At 39.0% G+C, this 24,810-nt stretch overlaps 1 protein-coding gene across 1 annotated transcript in view; it reads left to right on the top strand.

Annotated features, from left to right (window-relative positions):
- The window catches only part of LOC124545368 (serine protease gd-like), a 243,124-nt gene that overhangs the window by 197,880 nt on the left and 20,434 nt on the right, over positions 1–24,810 (top strand). The window contains exons 6-7 of the mRNA XM_047124279.1: positions 4,639–4,754; positions 7,592–7,756. Coding sequence (XP_046980235.1) covers positions 4,639–4,754; positions 7,592–7,756 — 281 coding nt within the window. The remainder of the gene's footprint in view (positions 1–4,638; positions 4,755–7,591; positions 7,757–24,810) is intronic.

The following is a 24,810-nucleotide window of genomic DNA, read 5'->3' on the forward strand; positions in this document are numbered from 1 at the left end:
TTATTGGTAATTCGCTAGAAAGAAAGGAGTTGCTTCTTATTTTACTCATTTTGTTGAATTCGTACTGCAGTGATACTTTCTGCCTGCAGTTTTTTAGGTATGAAAACAACCAGCTATGTGCTACACCTCTTACTCCTCGTCTTTCTAATTTTTCGAGCAGAATGTTATGGTCCAGGACATCAAAGGCTTTTGATAGATCTATAAAAATACCTGCAGCTAATTTATGTTGATCAAGGGATTTCAAAATGCAGTCTAAGACTTCGAAAATTGCTGTCTGTGTAGATTTAGACTTTCTAAAACCATGTTGTTGTACTGTAAGAGGAGCATATTTATTTATGAAACTTAAAAGCCTGTCATAGAAGAGTTTTTGTAGAATTTTTGAGAAGGAACTTAACTGTGATGCAGGTGAGTAGTTTGGTACTTTCAGAAGAAACCCCCCCCCCTTTTCCTTTTTTTTTTTTTTTTTTTTACCGGTGGTGAAACTTTTGCCATTTTAAAAATATCTGGAAATACACCAGTTTTTAAAGAGAGGTTGAAAATTTTTGCCAAGGGGTTTGCTATGTGGTGAGCACATGCTTCTAATATGAAATCAGGTACTTCATCAAGACCACTTGACATTTTATTGCTTAATGATTTAATTTTACTTAGAATTTCATTGGCGTTTGTTTCGTAAACATGCATAGAAGCAGTTGAGATCACTGACTTGCTAGAGAAACTTGGGACTGGTCCTTGACAGTGTACTTGATCGAGGTCTTCATCTAGTGAAATGAAGTATTCATTGAATCTTTCCACAACTGAATTTGGGTCTGTGACTTTTGAGCCTTCTGGTGTTAATGATACATTCTTTTTCTTTGGCGCTGAACTAAGAGTTTCTTTCTTTATAACTCTCCATGTGGATCTCATTTCGTTAGATGAGTTTCTTATCAAATTGTCATTCCACATAATTTTTGCCTCTTTGACTACTCTACCATAGATTCTTTTGTAGGCTTTTGAATAACCTGCAAATTCTTGGGTTACTCTATATTTCTTACAACAGTACTGCAAAAATCTGTTTCTCTCACTGGAAATTTTTATGCCTTTGGTTACCCTTTGTTTATTATTGTTAGGTTTTACTGTTTTTACAACTTTTGGGAATGCTATATTAAAATACTGAAGAAAGATGCTCTGAAAACTCGTGTACATGCTATCAACATTGTTCTGAGTGGCGATCCTTTCCCAGTTTTCCTTCGCAAGTAAAAGACTAAAAATTCTAATGCCATCTTCAGAAAAGGTTCTTTTTTCAACTGCTTTTTTGGAACTGCTACTACTTGACATTTCTATACACAGCAGCTGTGTCTCATCATCACTATAACCCATGCTCAGTACTCTGTTTGTGAATCTGTAATTTGTTTCTGAGATGAATATTTGGTCAATAATAGAATTTGTGCATTCTGTTAATCTTTTTTGGGGAGCGTATTGTGGGGATCATATTGAATGTGTTGGTCATATTTCTGGTCATCTCTGGTGCTGCTGTCTTTTGAAAAATCAATATTGAAATCCCGACAAAGCACTATCTTCATATTTAGTGTACTGATCCTGTTCAGCAGAACCTCTAGTTTATTCAGGACGACTGGCAGGTTTCCGCTTGGTGCTCTATATATGTTAATAACTATGAAATTAAACTCTGGCAGTTTAGCAATTGAAAGTTCAAAGTCTTTTTCAATTGAGTCAATATAACTTTTACTGACAGCACAGAACTTTATTTGCTCTTTCACAAAGATAGCAGAGCCACCATGTTTGGAAAACTCTTGGCTAAAATGACATGCTAATCTATATCCTGAGATTGAGGTTAATTTTACTTCATCATTTCATAGCCAATGTTCAGTAATGCAAATTATGTCTACATTTAGTTCATACTGGAGTAGTGCTTCTAACATGGAAATTTTATTTGTGAGTGACTGAACGTTACGGTGTAGTATAGCAAAATCTGGGTATTTAGTAACTGTAGTTGAAATGGTTTCTGATTCTTTATCTAATGGTATTTATAATACAGCACTTGCCCTAAAAAAATTTCTGTAGCTTTCTTGTGTGTGGCTTCTGTATGCTGGTGGCAATCAGCAGGTGAGTTAACTTCTGGAGATTGTGTAAGTTTTGCTTCATCCACATCTGTCCTCTTTGGTTTAAACCATTTCATAATTTTTGTTTTACTCATGACTTGATTGTTTGTTTCTCACCTGATCGGTTTAAACCACTTCGTAATTTGCGTTTGGCCGATGGCACAGCTTGTAACTCATTTAAAGCACTTCTTAATCTCCGTTTGCTTGTCACTTATACTTTTTTCTTCACTCTTCTTTGAAATGTGAGAACATATTTTTTCAACTAGTAATTTCTTTTCTGGCATATTTAAATGAAGTCCATGGACTGTATGGAACCTTTGCTGCAATCTGTTTATATCTACAATATCGACATTCTTAAAGTTAGTGCATATTTCAGTGATACACTCATTTGCAACATTAATTTCGCAGTTCACACACGACCAGGGTGGTAAATCATGACAATGTGAGATGTTCACAATTAGTACATTTGTGTGGTTTAAATTATTTAAACATTTCCACATATCTGTAATAACCTTGTATGTCTCGTTTCTATAGACGTCGTTTGATCCTCCTATTAATATGGTGAAATCATTGTTATTCATACTGGCATTGTTTACCATTTCTTCTGTTTATGAATGTATACTTAAGATTGATTACAATACTGGTGTTATCCGCAAAATTAACTAATTCTGCTTGTTTATTAGACAGAATATCATTTACATATATGAGAAACAGTAGTGGACCTAAAATTGAGGCCTGGGGAACCCAATTGGTGATTATTTCTCACCAGTCATAATGTCCCCAGGCTACATTGGTTGAATGTTGAATTACTAAGTATAACTTTGTTTTCTTTTTATATCTAAAAACGAAGATGATGTAACTGACCAAACGAAAGCATTGCTATGTTGATAGACACACAAACAAACACAAACACACACGCAAAATTCAAGCTTTCGCAACCAACGGTTGCTTCATCAGGAAAGAGGGAAGGAGAGGGAAAGATGAAAGGATGTGGGTTTTAAGGGAGAGGGTAAGGAGTCATTCCAATCCCGGGAGCGGAAAGACTTACCTTTCCCCCTAAGGTAAGTCATATCACTGAATTTTATGAGAGTTTCTTTTCCAATGTATTGTTGTGATTTTTCTCTGAAACTGTTTGCCCCTATACTTTCTTCTGTATTTTAGAAATGATTATTAGATACATTTGTGACTCATTTACAGCCCTTCCACTCAGTTCAATAGTGATACCCTGTTCAGTGGCTGGTTATCCTGTCTCTCGTTTCAATACATTCCATATAGCCTCAATTCTGTTGTTGGAATTGCTAATTTCTGGCATTGTGTGTGCATTCCTCAAGTTTTTTAATAACTTTCTTTAGTAATTTTGAGTACTTTATGTAGTGCCAAAAGATACATTCCCCTTCACAAGATACTTTTGTCCCTCTAGTGATCTATGGTTTCTTAATAGCTGTTAAATACACTTCCTGAATCTTATGCAGAGAGCTCTTTTCAAGTAATGATATGAATCTATTATGGAATAGGTTGAATTTTATTCATTTTATAGTTCATCCAGAGTCACCTCTTGTAAAATATTCTTAAAAACATTTGTTCTGAAGTCATTAATTACTCTAACTGATTTGCACTGAGATATATCGATAGTGTAAGGCACTGTTATTTATTCTAACTTTGCATCACAATCACAGAGATAATTTGTTACTGGGTAAACAGTTATACTCTGGCTTTAAGCTTCACCGAAGAAAAAATTATCAATTAGGTACCTACTGTCTTGATCCATATAGGATATATTGCAGGGAGAGTTTACAGTAGCACAGTTCAGGAAAGTTAGTACTGGTAGGAAGGCTCCAGATGTCACATGCAATGAAGAAGTCACTGAAGTGAAGCAACTTTGCAGTCCAACTGTCTTTTGACCACAGTTTGTGAGAGGCCATTCATGTGGACAGACAGCTTGTTAACTGTCATGCCTATATAGGAAGTGGCATAGTGGTTGCAGCTTAGCTTGTAGGTCATATTACTGGTTTTGCAGTTCACATGGGATAGGAGATGCCTACGACTGGAATGGAGTAGGTGGTGGTGGAAGGATGTATGGGACAGATAAATAAATAAATAAATAAATAAATAAATAGATCTTTCATTTATGTCTATTGCATGGACAGCCATGAGGCAAGGGGTTGGGAACAAGAGTGGTATAGGGATGGACAAGCATATTGCATTGCTTTGGTGGGCTGTGGAGTACCACTGTGGGAAGGATAAGATATTTCTCATTTCAGGACATGACCAAGACAAATGTATTACCATTTAGTTTGTGGTAATTGTAATTCATAGTTTGTAATATTTTTAAATGCATTTACAAGATATGAGTAACACTCACAATTGTCTCAAGCTGGCAAATAATACAATATAAACAAGGGAAGTAAAAGTTCAATTATACCAAGCTCTTATCAATAAGCTCCCAAGTTAATTGCAATTAAGTTCAAAAGCTGTAGTCATTGTCTACCACCACAAGCTAGTAGGATACCATGTTTGAGACCATGCCTGTACGTGTGTGCAGCTGGGCATTGCATCAAGTACCGTGAAAAGCCAGCACTCACACCACAGGATCTTGTTGTCTACCTGGGAAAGTACGAGGTGCGGCGCTTTGCAGAGCGTTACAGCCAGGTTAGAGAGGTAAGTGTCAGTGTACTTTATATACATGAAGAACTTTGTCCACTGCAACCTTTGTCCAAAGAACAGCTTCTCATGTTGGCAATATTCCATATTTTTAACAGCTTACTGAACTTATATGAAGTAGGTTTGTTTCATTCATTAGTAATAAAGAGACCTTAAAGAGTTAAGCATCAGATGAAATCTGGTAAGTGGTACACATTAAACAGACTCTGTTTTCTTTGGTGTCTGTAACTGTCATCCCTTCTTCAAAATTTGGGGGGAATGAACAAAATCAGTGTGACATGATGCGTGGAATGAGGATCATGGTAAACAAACTATCATCCATTGAAGCAATAACTTCATGTATAGAAGGAACCAGTCAGTGCATGGTCTGTGGCCATCTCGGCATATATGAAGAGACTGTTTCCTTTTCTTAAACATTAAATGAACCAAACAGTCTGTTCAGTGTTTTGTCCATCTTGTTTAAACTAACAATGTGCTTATATGCAATTCTTATGTAATACAATGAGCTATATGATAATATTTTATATCATTTCTTATATATTGAGATTTGATAAATAATACTCACTTTGATATTAATTTTCTGCCAAGCATGACAGTAATTAAAGTTTTAAAAGTACCCTGTCCAAACATTTGTTAAATCTTAGATATATGTTGAACTGTGCATAGCGTTCAAATGAAATACTAGAACACGGTCGATGTGTTGGATTTCTTCACAATAGAAATATGACAAAGAAATGATGATTTATGTCTATGAGGTAGAAACCTACACTCAGATTTCCACTGGTGCTAGCATTAGTTGCTAAAACAAACTGAAAAGCCTGACAACTTTTCCCAACTATGTAAATGATACCAACAGCTATTTACTTCTTCAGTGACACATGAATCACTTCCTATCAGTCTGCATTTTGTCTGAGAAAGTAAGACTAAATTTATAAAATCATTATTTGAAAGTTCTGAAATGACTACTTGATGGAACCTAAAGCAGCTCAAAGTTTTGGAGGGAACAACTGCGGTGACTGCAGTTTTTAACTGTATAACAAGATGTATTGTCAAGCTCCAAAAGTCCACAGACACACTACAGGGTGGTTATAATGAAAAGTGCAGCTATTCCAGTGTGGGTTGTAATTATTGTGTGGCAGTGGAACCTGGTAGATATGCTAATACATTAATACAGAACTGATTTATACAGGAAAAAATTAGTTCCAATTTTGGCCATTAGGCACAAGAGTTCTCCATCCCAAGGTTGACAATAGATTTTCCTTTGTGGTACCTGTACAAGATCCAGATGTGCAGCAACTGAAATCTCTTCATCCACAGCAACATTCTGATTTTTTTCTTTGGTTTTTAGTATGGACTGAAATTGATGACACTTGGCTGGGTAATATCCTATGCAGTGATGTGGCACATTTTACATTACAGGATGCAGTGAATACAAAGAACTGCTGAATTCATGGTACTGTTAAAAAGCATGGTTCATATGAAGAGCCAATCCACTCACCCAATGTGACAGTGTGGTGTGGATTTACAAGCACTTTTATTGTTGGCCCATTCTTCTTTGAAGAGAGTATATCCAGAGGGCCTGTCAGGTGTACTGCAATGTCCGTGTGTTATCAAGATCTCCTTGTATAGCATGTGGTTGCTGCCTTGGAAGAGAACACTGTTTCCATGCAAGATGGGACACCACCTCATGTCACTCACCCAGTGAAAGATCTGCTCAATGCAACCTTCTGCAAATGAGTTCTCAGACGTTTTCCAGAGGTATGGCCCGCAAGATCAACTGACCTGAATTCATGTGTCATTTGCTTCTGGGAGGGGGGGTGGGGGCATGTAAAAGAACGCTTACCAGGGATTTGTTTGGTCTCTGCATGACCTAAAGGCCAGCGTACAGGAACATGTTGCTCAGATTCCACTGGAACTGCAGCAAGCAACTGTTGATCACATCATTTTATGGATGCAGCATCTCTTCAATATCTCCAGTGCTCATATTGAACAAATGGTTTATGAACTGGTTAATAATAAAGTCAACATTATGCCTTTCTCGCTTGTTTGACTTTTTCTGCTCATGTTCCATTCCTAATTCATCACAAACGGAACATTTCTATATGCCTTTCTTGCATTTCCAGTACCATATTTGCACCTAGTATGCAAAATTGGAACTAATTTTTCCCAGTGTTAATCAGTTCTGCATTAATGCATTAGCATATCTACCAAGTTTTTTGCGATACAATAATTACAGCCCACAGTGGACCCCTGTGAGTACCTACTTTTTAATTATAGCCATCCAGTACCAGCATATGATGACAGTTCCTCACCATCAGACTTACTCCCCCAATTATCCAAAACCTACAGCCACATAAGAAGAAGAGCAATTAGATATCACCAAAATCAGGAAACACAATGTGATAATTTTGTAGGTGACATTCCAAAATGTTTTATTGAAAATACCACAAATGGGAAGAATGTTTGCTAAAACACAGCTAATGCTGCCACTTTGAAGTTGAATTGATTATGTTGAGGCTGCTTAGCGGATTATTACACAGTCCTCATGTTGCATATAGGCATCATTTGGAACTAAAATGAAGTAAAAATAAAACTAAGTAGCTTTTGTGTTTTCTTCTTTGTGCTGAACACAATAAAGTGATGGTGACAACAAGCATTAAATAAGAACTTATAAAGTGGATTTCACTTGTTTTCCCCTAGTTACTTAAGCTCTAAATTCCACTGCAAATTTTTTCTGCCAGTATTGTTATCAAAAGTAATATTTTCTGACTTGTGCATTTTTGCTATGTAATAAAATCTTTTCTGACTTTGTTTTTGCCTTTTTCATTACATAGCCATCAAAAATATATCTCCATCCAGAGTACAAGAGTAACACCTTAAATGCTGACATTGCCATAATAATACTGAGAGATCCTGTTGAGTACACCCGGTACGTTGTTCCCATTTGCCTGTGGAATCGAGATTCATCACTAAGCAGTGTAGTTGGTCAAGTTGGAGTGGTAAGCATTTCTTTACAGATTTATTTTTGCTGTGTTTCTGCAACTCTTAACATTCCTGGCAGCTGAGTTGTTCAAAATACATTATTGACACAGAAACATCTGTTCCCTCATAACATGTAACATTTAAATAATTCATAATTTTTTTCTTTGTGTTATTTCCTGTCTGAAGGGTGTAGTGGCTAACACTGTTAAAGGTTCATCTATTCATTCATTTCATTCATTCATCTATTTAATGGTCCATTTAATTCATTACATAGTGAGAGGGATGGTCAGCTTCTAAGAGATAATAGAGAAGAAGACCTAACAAATCCAAATGAAAAACTGACATTGAAGCTATGAAGCCAGAACTGAATTGAAAAAAACTAAAGTAAAGAAGTATCTACATTTCTACTCTGCAAACCTTTCTGAAGTGCATTGGCAAAGGTACTTTCCATTGTTCTACGTATTAATTTCTCCCTGTTCTTTTTGCATATAGAGTCTGGTAAGAATGACAGTTTAAATTGCCTCTGTACATGCTGTAATTTCATTTATGATACCTACTATATTGATATATAGGCAATTGTAGTGTATTCATAGATTCTGCACTTAACATTAATTCTGGAAATTCTGATCTTAGGAGAAAGTGTCTGACAGTTTGAGTTTACCATCATTTCTGTCACTCTCTCCAATGGGTCAAACAAATGTTTGACCATTTGTGCCACCCTTCTTGGTTTATGTTTAATATCCCCTGTCAGTCTTTTGCCATGGATCTGGAACACTTCAGAAATATTCAAATATGGACTACATGACTGTTTGGTAAGCAATCTCCTTCATAGATTCATTTTCCCACTATCCTAACAATGACCTTATGTCTGCCAACTGCATTACCTACATGATCATTCCATTTCATTTCCCTATCAAATTGTTGCACCCAGATATTTGTGTAAGATGACTCATTGATAAGTTGTCACAGGATACTAAATTTTTGTGTTCCTTGATGTTGCACAGTTTTATATTTCTGGACATTTACAGCAAGTTACATATCCACAAATTATTACCAAGATCTGATGAATACTTGTGCAACTTTTTCAGACTGTACTTCTTTACAGACAACTGCAAAAAAATGTAAGGTCACTAGTAATGTTGTTTGCAAGTTCATATACAGAGAGAAAAGTAATATATTTCTCTGGGTCACATCTGAAGTTACTTGTACATCTGCCAGTGACTTTCCTTTCTAAATTACATGCTGCATTACAGCTATCAATAAACCCTCAGTTCAATCACAAACACCCTTGGATACCATGTATGATCAAATTTTCATTAATAAGTGGTGGTGTGATACTGAGGCAAATGCTATTCAGGAGAAATGAAATCTGTCTTATTGCCTAGATTCGTAGGATTCAAAATGCATAAATGTATGAAGCCCAAATTGTGTTTTTCATGACTGATGTTTTCAGTATCCATCCTGGTTGTCATGAAAATCATTCCATTCAAGATAAATCATTACGTTAAACTCAGAATATGTTCTAATATTCTAATACTGGGTACAGCAGGTTTTTTATCGTCAACGTAAAATCTGACGGGGATTCCATTGGGTCCTGGAGATTTGTTTAATTTTGGGATTTCAGGTGTTTCTCAATGGCAAAGAGACTAACATATGCGCCACTCATCTTTGCAGTAGTTCAAGAATTAAACTGAGGCAATACCCCAAGATTCACCTTGATAAAGCAACATTTGAAAGCAGAGGTCAGCCTTTTGGCTTGTTTTTCTACCTTCAGTTTCAGTTCTTATGTCACCCATGAGTATCTGGACACTTAATTTTGGTGCTGCTGACAGCTTTTACATGTGAACAGAAACACATTTCATTTAGAATCTCTCCATTTATACCCCTGTGCTTCATTTTACATTTTTCCAGTACTTGGTCAAATATTGTTCAAAACTAGAGTCACATTTGATCTACATTCATTGATCAGAGCTAAATCTTTCTAGTTTATCTGTGAAATATGAAACTACTACCTGTTATCCAGTTTAATGAAAATGTAAGTATGTCTGCCTGTTTCAGTTTTCCTTCATATGTCGGTAATCATTGTTGCTGCAAGTGCCCTGTGACCACTGGTACCAGTTTTTAATGTGTAAATAGTCAGTGGTCAGTTCTATTTATTGCCATTGAACCTAATATATTCTAATCATGAGTGGGCTTCTGAACTTTTTGTTCTAAATATTTTTCTGTTCTAAATATTTTTCAGAGGAGGGAGGCATTTAGTATTGTTTCTCAGGATTTTTTGACACAGTGATCACTTGCAAAAGTTTGTTTATGCCAATCAATTTTTATGACTAAATCTACTCCAGTAATGGCAGTACGGTTTGGGAAAATCTTACATATTACTGAGCTGAAATTTTCTCTTAACTTTTTGGTCACATTTGGGGCTGTCTGGTGGTCAATAGGAGGACCCAAGTAGCCAACACTTGATAATCGCTCTTGCTCAAATAAAATTACATGCACCTTCAGTGTCTGTCTCACAGAATTTGAACTTCTTTTCTACTGCTGTGGATATACCACATCCATTTTGCATTAGTATGTCCCTTCAATGTAAAGTAATGTCAGCAGGCTGTTTGCATGATTTTGTTGTGTACAGAGAAATGTACTGAAATACAGTGAAACCTGCTGGGGATTGGTGCTTAGTGCAGGGATTGGCAGGTAACCTTCAGTATAAACAAATGTAATGTATTGTGCATAAATAAGTTGAAACATCTGTTGTTATAAGCTTATAAATTGTGGAATAGTCACTAGAAGCAGTGCAATTCATTAAATGTCTGGGAGTATCCATACAGAGTTATCTGATGTGGAAAAACCACATAAAACTAAGTGAAGGAAAGTAGATGCAAATCTGAGACTCAGTAAAAGAATCTACACAAAGTGTCATCACTCACATAGGTGATAGCCTAAAAAACTTTTGTTCAACCACTTTTAGAATAAATTTGTTTTATTTGTATAAATGATCAAAACGTTTGGTCCTTAGGTTACCAGTTTTGGTCAGCAATGGCCATCTTCAGATCTGCAGCAAAACATGGGAAATTAAATACAATGCTCCTTAAATCTTACATTAAGAGAGTGGCTAGTTTGGCTGATATTATACTTATCACAGTTGTTACCGTCAAACCTATATACACCACTGTCGATGAATTTGCCATTTTCACTTCTAAAATTATGTTTTACATGAAGTTATAGGGGCAGTAAACTTGAAAACTGCATCTGACTTTAGATTTAATCAAGCATTTCTCTGTTGTGAATTTTAATTGTGATTGTTTTCATTCTTTCTTTATTAGAACAGTTTACTGACTGAGAATGTGTTTGTGTACTATTTGTTTTTTGTTTCTTTAGCCTATTGTATGGGTGCATAATATTGGCTATTGCAATATGCTTTATGTGCTTTTTTAATATCATGGAGGATGGCATTAGCCGGCATTATTGATAATATCTGTGCATATGGGTTTTCTGAAAACTGAAATTGGTTCAAATGGCTCTGAGCACTATGGGACTTAACATCTGAGGTCACCAGTCCCATAGAACTTAGAACTACTTAAACCTAACTAACCTAAGGATATTACACACATCCATGCCCGAGGCAGGATTTGAACCTGCGACCGTAGCAGCGGCGCAGTTCCAGACTGAAGCGCCTAGAACCGCTCAGCCACACCAGTCGGCAAAACTGAAATTTATGTAATTTTTTAGAACATGCATCTCTGGAGTACAGCAGTTTATTTATTATTTAAATTGAGTATAAACAGTTACAACGGCTATAAATTTTTCTTTTACTATAAAAGTTTACCAGTTTTGGTTTGTTTTAGAACATCTTCAGACCACACCATGATGTAGATGGTGACTGTAAATGAAGCAGACACTACACTACTCATTAGGGTTCGTGGAGCTGTAGTGCCTGCTCCGTTCACGGCCACTGTCTACAGCATGGTGTGTGTCTAAAGATAGTCTAAGGCAGATCTAAACTGGTAACCTTACATAATAAAAAGAAATTTTATTGTGGTTGTGACTGTTTACATTCTATTTTAAGGAAAATTTATGTTTCTTGTCATCTTCCTTAATAGTAAGGTCTACATAGTTAATGAAATTCTCTACTTCTGTAGTAAAAATTATTTTTGGCTGAATGCTGTTTGTTGCTTGGAAAAATGTGTTAACCTGATTGATGTCACCCTCTAACAGTAATAAAATATAATGGATGGAATGTTCATAGTAAATAATTTGTTCTTTCTAGCTGTGGAAATTTGACAAAAAATTATTCAAAATCATTTGCAAAACATGTGCTAAGATGCCAGCCAGACTGTTTCTCATCTCAAGACCATCTTTTTCCTAATATATTTTGCCATTGAAGGTGAAAAAATTGCTAACTAAAACAAACTCTAAAAATTCAATCAGTTCTGTACTTTCTGCAGTGCTAATCTTATTACGGGTTAGCAGATTATATCTGATAATGTCAATAGTTTTGGCTACTGGTCATTGCTGACCAAAACTGGTACTTTAAGGACCAAACGTTTTGTGATCATTGACTAAATTAAAAGAAATTTCTTCTACACTTGCTGGATCACTGTTTTAATCCACAATCACACTGCAGCTTGTGAAACAATATTTGAACATTGCTTGTCACTCCAGAACTAGTACCAGATTGGACTGATAGAGAAAACAGAAAAGATCAAAAGAAGAGCATTGCATTTCATAACAGGTTTGTTTACTAAGTGTGAAAGTATTATGTGTATGCCAAAAACACTCCAGCAACAGGTGACACAAGAGAGGTGTTACATGTCAAGGTGCTGATTACTGTTAAAATTCAGAGACCATTCATGCCTAGGAAATTCAACCAATATGATCCTCCTATGTAGATAAGAATAACATGAAGGTAAAATTTGAGAGCTCTGAGCTCACACAGAGGCTTACCAATAATCATTCTTCCTGTGCAACGGGAACAGCAAGGAGACAATGACATTGGCACACAAAGTACCCTCTGTCACACACAATGAGATGGCTTTTGGAGTATAGATGTATGTTTATCCCTAAAATCTCACTGCTGTCAGTTTGGGGATTTAGGTAGCATCCTGTACCAAGTTTTCTATGGGTTTCAATGCTTTGTAGGATTGCATCAAAGTCTGGAACTATGTTTTGAATGCTTCAGCAGTAGCATTTTTCGGAATGTTCCACAAATACTTTTGATTCTCCTTCAGTTATCATTATTTAGATTGGGCAGAGTCAAATAATCTAAAAAGAACCTTATATACACTTCCACACAGGTCAGCTACCTATGCAGCAGACTGTGATTTACAGTGTGTCTTGAAGCTGTTTAGGTAGACCCTACAGTTCTTAACTCTATGGGACAAGTGCAGGAAGTTGCGGCGAACTTGTCAAACATTCAGAGGCTCTGGTTCAAGCCGGCCACTTGACTCAGAATCAGAGGGCTACAATCAGTTCTGAGGATAGTAGTGCAGATTGTGAAATTCATTGACATTCCATGAACAAGGCTTGTCTTTTAAACTTTCTCGGCTGGTCACTGGTATGGTTTAGACATGATGTAAGAGCCCAGATGACAGGCATCATTTTGTCCAATGTGCACCACAATCCTAGCTGATGGCAGCCTGTTCCTCCATAGCCTGCAAGAAAATCTTCTTCTACAAGAAAGTGGCCTCAAGGCATACATGCAGAATGAACAAGCTGATCATTTCCATCCCTTGCTACAATTTGCCTCAGGGGTACCACTGTTCACCATATGCTTGAACTGCCAACTCTTGTGTATTTGCCTCCCTCTGAAATGGGACACAGCAGACTTCCCAAAAAGTGAAGCATGTGTTGTTGACTCAGTTTATGTTTCAGTTGAAGCTGGCACAAAAAGCTTGATGATTAGAGGGATGGGTGTAATACCTTCAGTTGTTCAGAGTACCTGTCTCCTCTGTACAGGGTGCTTGACCGTACCATTGACACACCACTCACTGTCAAGTGGATGAGTGGTGATACATCCGACACTTCCTGTTAAGGTGACAAGATCCACAGGAGAGGATAGCACTAAGGTACCTTTGGAATCCATGGTAACTCACTCTCAGTAGTCCTCTAGGCACAGACATACAGAGCAGCTTACAATCACATGACAGCCTTCATGTCAAGTTCCAGCTGCTTGATCAGATAGGTGACCCTTTGGTCTAGAGCTAGAGTCTTAAGGTAGTAGCTGAAACTTCCTGAGTCCAGATTCAAACCCAACTACTGCTTAAATTTTGACTGAAAAGAATCATCAGCAGTGGCAACCCTTGTTCTGCCAATGACCCTGTAAATAGAGGGTGAAGGACTGGACAGTTTCAGGGCAACATCTTGCCCTTGGGGTTGGAAGTTACCATGAAAGGTGGATTTTTTTGTCTTAACCCCCAGTGACTGATTTAACATGAATTGGAAGTTTTTGTATACTTTTATGCTTGTATATTGCACACATTTCATACCATGCCAAGTTTTCTTTATGTTCTTGTGAAGATCATGTTTACTACTTGTATCATGATCACAATACTCATTGTTTGTTCTGTAAATTGTATAATTGTTCACAAAGTAAATTAGTGAAAAAAGAAACGGCTTGGCATGGTGTTGATCTCCAGTTGTTTGGATAAATTTCTGCTAAGCTTCAAGGGTGTACTCTACCCATAATTATGAAGACACTCTTCTGTGTAATAAAGACTTTATTTGCTCATGACTGGTTTCCCCAGAACATGACATCATAAGTGAGTGGAAACATCAAAAGTATGCAGCTTTGATTGTTTCCAAGCCACAGATTGATGAAATTGACTGAATGGAAAATACTGCAGTCTTTTACATAGGTCAATGATGTGAAGTGACCAGTTTATAGTGGTCTTAATGTGTAATCCCAGGAATCTGGAAGACGTGACTCTCAATACTTCCTTGTCACACAATTTATTTCAGTATTTTCCGGGTTTTTTTTCCTGTTTGAAACTCAATGAATTGAGTTGTTAACATTGTGGGACAGACTATTTGAACTGAACCAATCTAGAACTTCTTTGAATACAGTGCTCACAGTGTTTTTTAGACTGCAGGGTGGTACTTTGTCTGTCATAATGATGGTGTCAATTGCAAATAGGGCAAAGTGGACTTTTTGTGTCATGTTGTTTTGTTGTTGTTGTTGTTGTTGTTGTTGTTGTTGTTGTTGTTGTTGTTGTCTTCAGTCCTGAGACTGGTTTGATGCAGCTCTCCATGCTACTCTGTCCTGTGCAAGCTTCTTCATCTCCCAGTACTTACTGCAACCTACATCCTTCTGAATCTGCTCAGTGTATTCATCTCTTGGTCTCCCTCTACGGTTTTTACCCTCCATGCTGCCCTCCAATGCTAAATTGGTGATCCCGTGATGCCTCAGAACATGTCCTACCAACCGATTCCTTCTTCTAGTCAAGTTGTGCCATGAACTTCTCTTCTCCCCAATCCTATTCAATACCTTCTAATTAGTTACGTGATCTACCCACCTAATCTTCAACATTCTTCTGTAGCACCACATTTCAAAAGCTTCTATTCTCTTCTTGTCCAAACTATTTATTGCCAATGTTTCACATCCATACATGGCTACACTCCATACAAATACTTTCAGAAATGACTTCCTGACACTTAAATCTATACTCAATGTTAACAAGTTTCTCTTCTTCAGAAACGCTTTCCTTGCCATTGCCAGTCTACATTTTATATCCTCTCTACTTTGACCATCATCAGTTATTTTGCTCCCCAAATAGCAAAACTCCTTTACTACTTTAAGTGTCTCATTTCCTAATCTAATTCCCTCAGCATCAGCCGACTTAATTCGACTACATTCCATTATCCTTGTTTTGCTTTTGTTGATGTTCTTCTTATATCCTCCTTTCAAGACACTGTCCATTCCGTTCAACTGCTCTTCCAAGTCCTTTGCTGTCTCTGACAGAATTACAATGTCATCGGCAAACCTCAACGTTTTATTTCTTCTCCATGGACTTTAATACCTACTCCGAATTTTTATTTTGTTTCCTTTACTGCTTGCTCAATATACAGGTCGAATAACATCGGGGGCAGGCTACAACCCTGTCTCATTCCCTCCCCAACCACTGCTTCCCTTTCATGCCCCTCGACTCTTATAACTGCCATCTGGTTTCTATACAAATTGTAAATAGTCTTTCGCTCCCTGTATTTTACCCCTGCCACCTTCAGAATTTGAAAGAGAGTATTCCAGTCAACAATGTCAAAAGTTTTCTCTAAGTCTACAAATGCTAGAAATGTAGGTTTGCGTTTCCTTAACCTATTTTCTAAGGTAAGTTGTAGGGTCAGTATTGCCTCACGTGTTCCAATATTTCTACGGAATCCAAACTGATCTTCCCCGAGGTCGGCTTCTACCAGATTTTCCATTCGTCTGTAAAGAATTCGCGTTAGTATTTTTGCAGCTGTGACTTATTAAACTGATAGTTCGGTAATTTTCACATCTGTCAACACCTGCTTTCTTTGGGATTGGAATTATTATATTCTTCTTGAAGTCTGAGGGTATTTCGCCTGTCTCATACATCTTGCTCACCAGATGGTAGAGTTTTGTCAGGGCTTTCTCTCCCAAGACTGTCAGTAGTTCTAATGGAATGTTGTCTACTCCCGGTGCCTTGTTTCGACTCAGGTCTTTCAGTGCTCTGTCAAACTCTTCACGCAGTATCATATCTCCCATTTCATCTTCATCTACATCCTCTTCCATTTCTATAGTATTGTCCTCAAGTACATTGCCCTTGTATAGACCCTCTACATACTCCTTCCACCTCTCTGCTTTCCCTTCTTTACTTAGAACTGGGTTTCCATCTGAGCTCTTGATATTCATACAAGTGGCTCTCTTTTCTCCAAAGGTCTCTTTAATTTTCCTGTAGGCAGTATCTATCTTACCCCTAGGGAGATAAGCCTCTACATCCTTACATTTGTCCTCTAGCTGCTTAGCCATTTTTGCACTTCCTGTCGATCTCATTTTTGAGACATTTGTATTCCCTTTTGCCTGCTTCATTTGCTGCATTTTTATATTTTCTCCTTTCATCAGTTAAATTCAATATTTCTTCTGTTTCCCAAGGATTTCCACTAGCCCTCGTATTTTTACCTACTTGATCCTCTGCTGCCTTCACTACTTCATCCCTCAGAGCTACCCATTCTTCTTCTACTGTATTTCTTTCCCCCATTCCTGTCAATTGTTCCCTTACGCTGTTGTTGAAACTCTGTACAACCTCTGGTTTAGTCAGTTTATCCAGGTCCCATCTCCTTAAATTCCCACCTTTTCGCAGTTTCTTCAGTTTTAATCTACAGTTCATAACCAATAGATTGTGGTCAGAGTCCACATCTGCCCCTGGAAATGTCTTACAATTTAAAATCTGGTTCCTAAATCTCTGTCTTACCATTATATAATCTATCTGATACCTTCTAGTATCTCCAGGATTCTTCCATGTATACAACCTTCTTTTATGATTCTTGAACCAAGTGTTTGCTATGATTAAGTTACGCTCTGAGCAAAATTCTACCAGACGGCTTCCTCTTTCATTTCTCTCCCCCAATCCATATTCACCCACTATGTTTGCTTCTCTCCCTTTTCCTACTTTCGAATTCCAGTCACCCATGACTATTAAATTTTTGTCTCCCTTCACTACCTGAATAATTTCTTTTATCTCATCATACATTTCATCAATTTCTTCATCATCTGCAGAGCTAGTTGGCATTTTTGTGTCATATACCATGGCAAATCATTGATAAAGGTTAAGAAAAGTAAGGGTCAAAGATCTGAGCCCTGTGGTACTCCACATTTCAACGTGCCCCAGTAAGGGCAATCAGGTGCCATTGCATACTTATTCAATACTACCTTCTGACTTCTGTCATCTAGATATGGTTCAAGGCACACCCATACTTTACCATATAAGCCATAGTGCTCAGCCTTCACAAGTAGAGTTTTGTGATCTACAGAGTCAAATGCTTTAGACAGAACACTAAAGATCACAACTGGTGATGTTTTACTGTTTATGATTTGAAAAAGTTGGCTGACAAAAAAGAAAATGGTGTGTTCAGTGAAATACCCAGTTTGAATCCAAACTGATGTTTATTAAGTGTGTTATGTTTATTAAGATGGTCCATGATTCTCTTGAACATAAGTTTCTCTAGGAGTTTAGAAACACTTGTTAGCAATCAAATTGACCAGTCATTAGAAACCTCAGCTGTGGCTTAACAGTTGGATATTTGAGTCTATCAGGGACAGTACCTTGATTTATAGACACTATTTATGCACTGCTGTGTGCAAGTGCAGTGCTGAATGGAAAAAAAAAAATATTGAGTATATTACAGCTTATTTCATGAACCATGGACCTTACCACAGATGGGGAGGCTTGCGTGCCTCAGCGATACAGATTGCACCAGAGGTGCAACCACAATGGAGGGGTATCTGTTGTGAGGCCAGACAGTCGTGTGATTCCTAAACAGCAGCAGCAGCCTTTCAAGTAGTTGCAGAGGCAACAGTCTGGATGATTGACTGATCTGACCTTGTAACATCAATCAAAGCAGTATTGCTATGCTGGTACAGCAAATGGGTGAAAGCAAGGGGAAACTACAGGCATAATTTTTCCCAAGGGCATGCAGCTCTACTGTATGGTCAGATGATGATGGTGATTTGGATAAAATGCTCCGGAGGTAAGATAGGCCTCCATTTGGATCTCCAGGCAGGGTCTACTCAGGAAGATGTCATTATAGGGAGAAACAAAAATGGCGTTCTACAGATCTGGGTGTGGAATGTCAGATCCCTCAATCAGGCAGGTAGTTTAGGAAATTTAAAAAGAGAAATGGATAGGTTGAAGCTAAATATAGTGGGAATTAGTGAAGTTGGGTGACAGGAGGAACAGGACTTTTGGTCAGGTGAATACAGGGTTACAAATACAAAATCAAATATGGGTAAAGCAGGAGTAGGTTTAATAATGAATAACAGATAGGAACCTGGGTAAGCTACTATGAACAGCGCAGTGAACACATTATTGTAGCCAAGATAGACATGAAGCCCACACCCATCACAGTAATACAAGTTTATATGCCAACTAGCTCCACAGTTGAGGAGGAGATTGAGGAATATGATGAGATAAAAGAAATTATTCAGATAATTAAGGGGGACGCAAATTTAATAGTCATGGGGGACTGGAATTCAATAGTAGGAAAAGGAAGAAAAGGAAAAGTAGTAGGAGAATATGGACTGGGGAAATAAAATGAAAGAGGAAACCATCGGGTAGAATTTTGCACAGAGCATAATTTCATCATAGCTAACACTTCAAGAATCATGAAAGAAGAGGTTGTACATGTGAAATGGCTTGGAGACTCCAAAAGTTTTCAAATTGGTTGTATAATGGTAAGACAGAGATTTCAGAATCAGGTTTTAAATTCAGAGACATTTCCAGGACCAGATGTGGACTCTGACAGCAATTTATTGGTTATAAACTGCAAATTTTAACTGAAGAAACTGCAAAAAGGCAGGAATTTAAGGAGATGGGGCCTGGATAAACTGAAAGAACCAGAGGTTGTAGAGAGTTTCAGAGGGAGTATTAGGGAATGACTGACAAGAACAGCGGAAAGGAATACAGTAGAAGAAGAATGGGTAGCTTTGAGAGATGTTATAGTGAAGGCAGCAGAGGATCAAGTAAGTAAAAAGATGAGGGCTTGCAGAAAGCCATGTCTAACAGAAGAGAGATTGAATTTGATTGATAAAAGGAGAAAATATAAAAATGCTATAAACAAGGCAGATGAAAGGGAATACAAATGTGTAAATAATGAGATCGACTGGAAGTGCAAAAGCAGGAATTGCTAGAGGACAAATGTAAGGATGTAGAAGGATATATCACTAGGGGTAAGACTAATGCTACATATAAGAAAATTAAAGGGACCTTTAGAGAAAAGAGAACCGCCTGTACAAATATTAAGAGCTCAAGTGGAAAATCAGTTCTAAGCAAAGAAGGGAAAGTAGAAAGGTGGAAGGAGTATGTAGAGAATCTACAAAGGGAGCTGTACTTGAGGGCAATATTATGGAAATGGAAAAGAACGTTGATGAAGATGAGAAGGGAAATATGATACTGTGTGAAAAATCTGACAAAGCACTGAAAGACTTAAGTTGAAATAAGATCCTGGGAGTAGACAACATTCTGTTAGAGTTAGTGATAGCCTAGGGAGAGCCAGCCATGACAAAAGTATTCCACCTGGTGAACAAGATGTATGAGACAGGTGAAATACCCACAGACTTCAAGAAGAATATAGTAATTCCAATTCCAAAGAAAGTAGGTGCTGATAGGTGTGAAAATCACCAAACTATCAGTTTAATAAGATGCGGTTGCAAAACACTAACATGACTCCTTTACAGAAGAACAGAAAAACTGGTAGAAATCAACCTCAGGGAAGATCAGTTTGGATTCTGGAGAAACTTAGGAACACGCAAGGCAATACTGACCCTAAGACTTCTCATAGAAGATAGGTTAAGTAAAGACAAACCTCCATTTATAGCATTATAGACTTAAAGAAAGATTTTTTTCAGTGTCAACTGGAATTCTCTCTTTCAAATTCTAGAAGTGGCAAGGGTGAAATACAGGGAGTGAAAGGCTATTTACAATTTGTACAGAAACCAGATGGCAGTTATAAGAATCAAGGGGCATGAAAGGGAAGCAGTAGTTAAGAAGAGAGGGAGATAGGATTGTAGCCTATCAGTGATGTCATTCACACTGTATATTGAACAAGCAGTAAAGGAAACAAAATAAAAATTTGGAGTAGGTATTAAAATCCATGGAGAAGAAATAAAAACTTTGAGGTTCGCCGATGACATTGTAATTCTGTCAGAGACAGCAAAGGACTTGGAAGAGCAGTTGAACGGAATGGATAAAGGAGGATACAAGATGAACACCAACAAAAGGAAAACGAAGATAATGGAATGTAGTCGAATTAAGTCGGGTGATGCTGAGGGAATTAGACTAGGAAATGAGACACTTAAAGTAGTAAAGGAGTTTTGCTATTTGGGGAGCAAAATAAGTGATGATGGCCAAAGTAGAGAGGATATAAAATGTAGACTGGCAATGGCAAGGAAAGCATTTCTGAAGAAGAGAAATTTGTTAACATCGAGTATAGATTTAAGTGTTAGGAAGTCATTTCTGAAAGTATTTGTATGGAGTGTAGCCATGTATGGAAGTGAAACATGGACGATAAATAGTTTGGACAAGAAGAGAATAGAAGCTTTTGAAATGTGGTGCTACAGAAGAATGCTGAAGGTTAGATGGGTAGATCATGTAACCAATGAGGAGGTACTGAATAGAATTGGAGAGAGGAGAAATTTGTGGCACAACCTGAATAAAAGAAGGGATCAGTTGGTAGGACACATTCTGAGGCATCAAAGGATCACAAATTTAGCACTAGAGGGAAGCTTGGGGGGTAAAAATCGTAGAGGGAGACAAAGAGATGAATACACTAAGCAGATTCAAAAGGATGTAGGTTGCAGTAGTTGTTTGGAGATGAAGAGGTCTGCACAGGACAGCATAGCTTGGAAAGCTGCATCAAACCTGTCTTTTGACTGAAGGCCACAACAACAACAACAACAACAATCCAAAGTCAATCTAGTTCAACTTTACTAAAAATGAACAGAAGTTACCTTTATTTCTCAAAAACATACTAACACTGCTATAAAGAGCTTTCTTTAAACACATGCCAAACCCTCTTGGGAGCTTGCAGGATAGAAAACAAGTGATTTACCAAAAGAACATAGTGTAAAGTACATTCTGCAGTCAGGTACAGCAAGTTTAGTTAATTGCCTGAGCTAGAAGAAAAAATAAGTTGGATATAGCAGACTTCATGAGCTGCTCAACAGTCCAGGTGCTAGGACATTGTCTGCACTTCGTAAGGTGGGGGTTCTTATCCACAGTACCCCCTGCAGTTCCAAGGATTAGAATAGGCCCGAGGTATTCCTGCCTGTCGTAAGAGGCGCCTGAAAGGAGTCTCACACATTTCAGCCATTATGTGATGGTGCCCTGTAGGGTTTGACCTCAATTTTTCAAAATTTTCCCAAAGAGCGAGCCAATTGGGGAAGTGTGTCGTACATGGTGAATCGTGTCCATCGTGCGCTGAGAGCTCTTGCATCATTTGTCAACGTGAATCTGCACTTCTGCTCATTCTCCAACTGTTGGGTAAGGTCACCCTCCTGGGTGTGCATTTTTCCATCAACTGTGCAGTATTTTTTCTACGCTGGCAATGATAATGGACTTGTTTGCTTGGTTGCACCTGATATTCAACATGGTAGCCAGTCTGTTCTGGTGTACCCTGTTGGTTGTAGCCCCCTGACCACACAGAGATCGCTCTGCTGAATCCTGCGCCGTTAACTCCCCACATATGTGAGAAGTAGATGCCCCTCACTCTGGGGCGTTGGGACTCCCAGCAAAGGCCATCCTGTCAGGTAGCCTTTGCTGCAGCTGGGTGGCACCCGCAGGGAGGACCCCTGGTCAGAGTGGGTGGAATCAGGGCAGATGACATGCGATGAAGCGTTGCACATCCTCTCTTGCTGCTGGTCGAACACCAGCAATCTCTAAGTGTTCATGGGTTCAATACAACACAGAAGTATGGCCAGAAATCATTCCCCCCCTCCCCGGGCCACACCATGGGAAGAACATCAGGCTAAAAGATGGCAGCAGCACTTATTCATCCCGTTACCTTGTATGTTTGAGAGCTGATGGGCAACCTTTCATGACGATGAACCCTCAGGTTTTTGTTGAGCATTTAGAGGACAAGCCTGGGGAGGTTGAGGGCTTGTACAAAATGAGGTCTGGGTCAATCTTGATCAAAACAGCATCCTCTGCCCAGTCACGGGTGTTACTCACTTGTGGTAAGCTGAGAGATGTTTCTGTACCCATCACGCCACATATGAGCTTAAATATGGTCCAGGGGTATCCTATTCCACATGGACCTTCTTTTGCTGTCCGACGATGAGCTGCACACCAATTTAGACCAGCGAGGTGTACATTTCATACAGTATGTCCACCAGGGTCTGAGGGACAATCAGGTTGCCACCGGTGCCTTCATCTTGGCCTTTGAGGGTGATACATTACCCAAGAACAAGGTTATGGTCTACCACTGTGATGTAAAGCCCTATATCCCTTCCCCAATGCAGTTCTTTAAATGCTGGAAGTTCGGCCATAAGTCTTGCTGCTGTACTTCCAGCATCACATGTCAAGTTTGTAGACACCCATCACATCTCAATACTCCATGTGTCCCACCTCCCATCTGTGTCAACTGCAGAGAGCACCATTCGCCTTGCTCGCCTGACTGCGGGATTCTCCAGATAGAAAGGAAAATCATGGAGTAAAAGACCCTGGACCCACTGACCTACACTGAGGCTAATAGGAAATTTGAACGCCTACATCCTGTACGTATGACATCGTGCTACGCCACTGCTACAACAGTTCTAGCCCCATCAGCTCTGCCAACCTCAGTCACCTCTCGGAGCTGGAAGACTACACCTGCCCCCTTGATGGTGGGGGCACTTCCCTCCCTGTTGCTCCTGCACCACCTACCTTGGAAGCACTGTCCGCCCCCCCCCCCCCCCACCATTGAGAACAACAGTCCTCACTTCTCAGCCAGAGAAGCATAAGTCTTCTTCGGTTCCTCTCGCTAGGAAGGGGTCCCTTGGGGTCACTCCCTTCCCAGGTTTCTGATAGTGAGAAAGATGACATCTGCCAGTGGCTGAAGACCTCAAAAGCAGCTGGTTGTAAGGCTTTACACTCATCCTCAGTCCTGGGGACTGGATCAGTGAAGTCCTACCAGCCAGGGAAACCCAAGGAGCAGCGAGAGAAATCCAAAAAGAAGATTGCCAAGATCAAGGGAATTGCAGTGGCACCCACACCACCTCTACCTACAAGCTCTTTGTCTGCAGATGAGGTATAGATTCCGGCATCTGCTGAGGACCTAGATCTCGCCGGACTGTCAGACACAATGGATATAGACTGCTCAGGCAATAAGTCAGTGGCAGCAGGTGACCCTGAGGCATAAACTGCCTCATTGAATGTTCTATGCCTTCCCAGTCTCACGGTGACGTCATCCTCCAGTGGAATTACTTCATTTTTTTTCCACCACCTGGCTGAGCTACAGCAACTGTTAAGCTTTGCACCTGCTTTCTGCATCGCCCTCCAGGAAACATGGTTCCCGGCAATTCAGACCCCTGCCTGGCATGACTATGGGGATATTACAGGAACCATAGTGACTATAATCGAGTGTCAGGTGGAGTTTGCATTTATGTCCTAAACTCGGCATGTAATGAACCTGTGCCCCTTCAAACCCCTCTTAAAGCTGTGGCTGTCAGAATATGGATGACGCAGGAAATAACTGTCTGCAATGTATATCTTCCTCCAGATGGTGCAGAACCCCTGAATGTATTAGCTGCACTGATTGATCAGCTCCCTAAACCCTTCCTCCTTTTGAGAGATTTTAATGTCCATAACCCCTTGTGGGATGGCACTGTGCTTACTGACCAAAGTACAGATGATGAAACTTTACTGTCTCAGTTCGACCTCTGCCTCTTAAATACTGGGGCCACCACACATTTCGGTGTGGCTCATGGTAGTTACTCGGCCAGTGATTTATCAATTTGCAGCCCAGGACTTCCCCCATCTATCCACTGGAGAGCACATGACAACCTGTGTGGTACTGACCACTTCCCCATCTTCCTGTCAGTGCCACAGCATCAGGCCCATGGACACGTGCCCAAATGGGTTTGAAACAAGATGGACTGGGAAACTTTCAGCTCTGCTGTCACCACTGAATCTCCCTCAAACAGGAACATCGATGTAATGGTTGAGCAGGTGACTACAACAATCCTTTCTGCAGCAGAAAACATGATCTCTCTATCTTTAGGGCACCCCCGGTGAAAGGCAGTCTTTTGGTGATCGCTGGAAGTCACTGAAGCAATTAAGCAGCATCGGCAAGCTCTACAGTGACATCAGCAGCACGCTTCCCTGGAGCAACTCATAGCCATTAAACAGATCCGTCCCCACATTTG

Source organism: Schistocerca americana, chromosome 8 (assembly GCF_021461395.2).
Source record: "Schistocerca americana isolate TAMUIC-IGC-003095 chromosome 8, iqSchAmer2.1, whole genome shotgun sequence".
NCBI classification, from domain to species: Eukaryota; Metazoa; Arthropoda; class Insecta; order Orthoptera; family Acrididae; genus Schistocerca; species Schistocerca americana.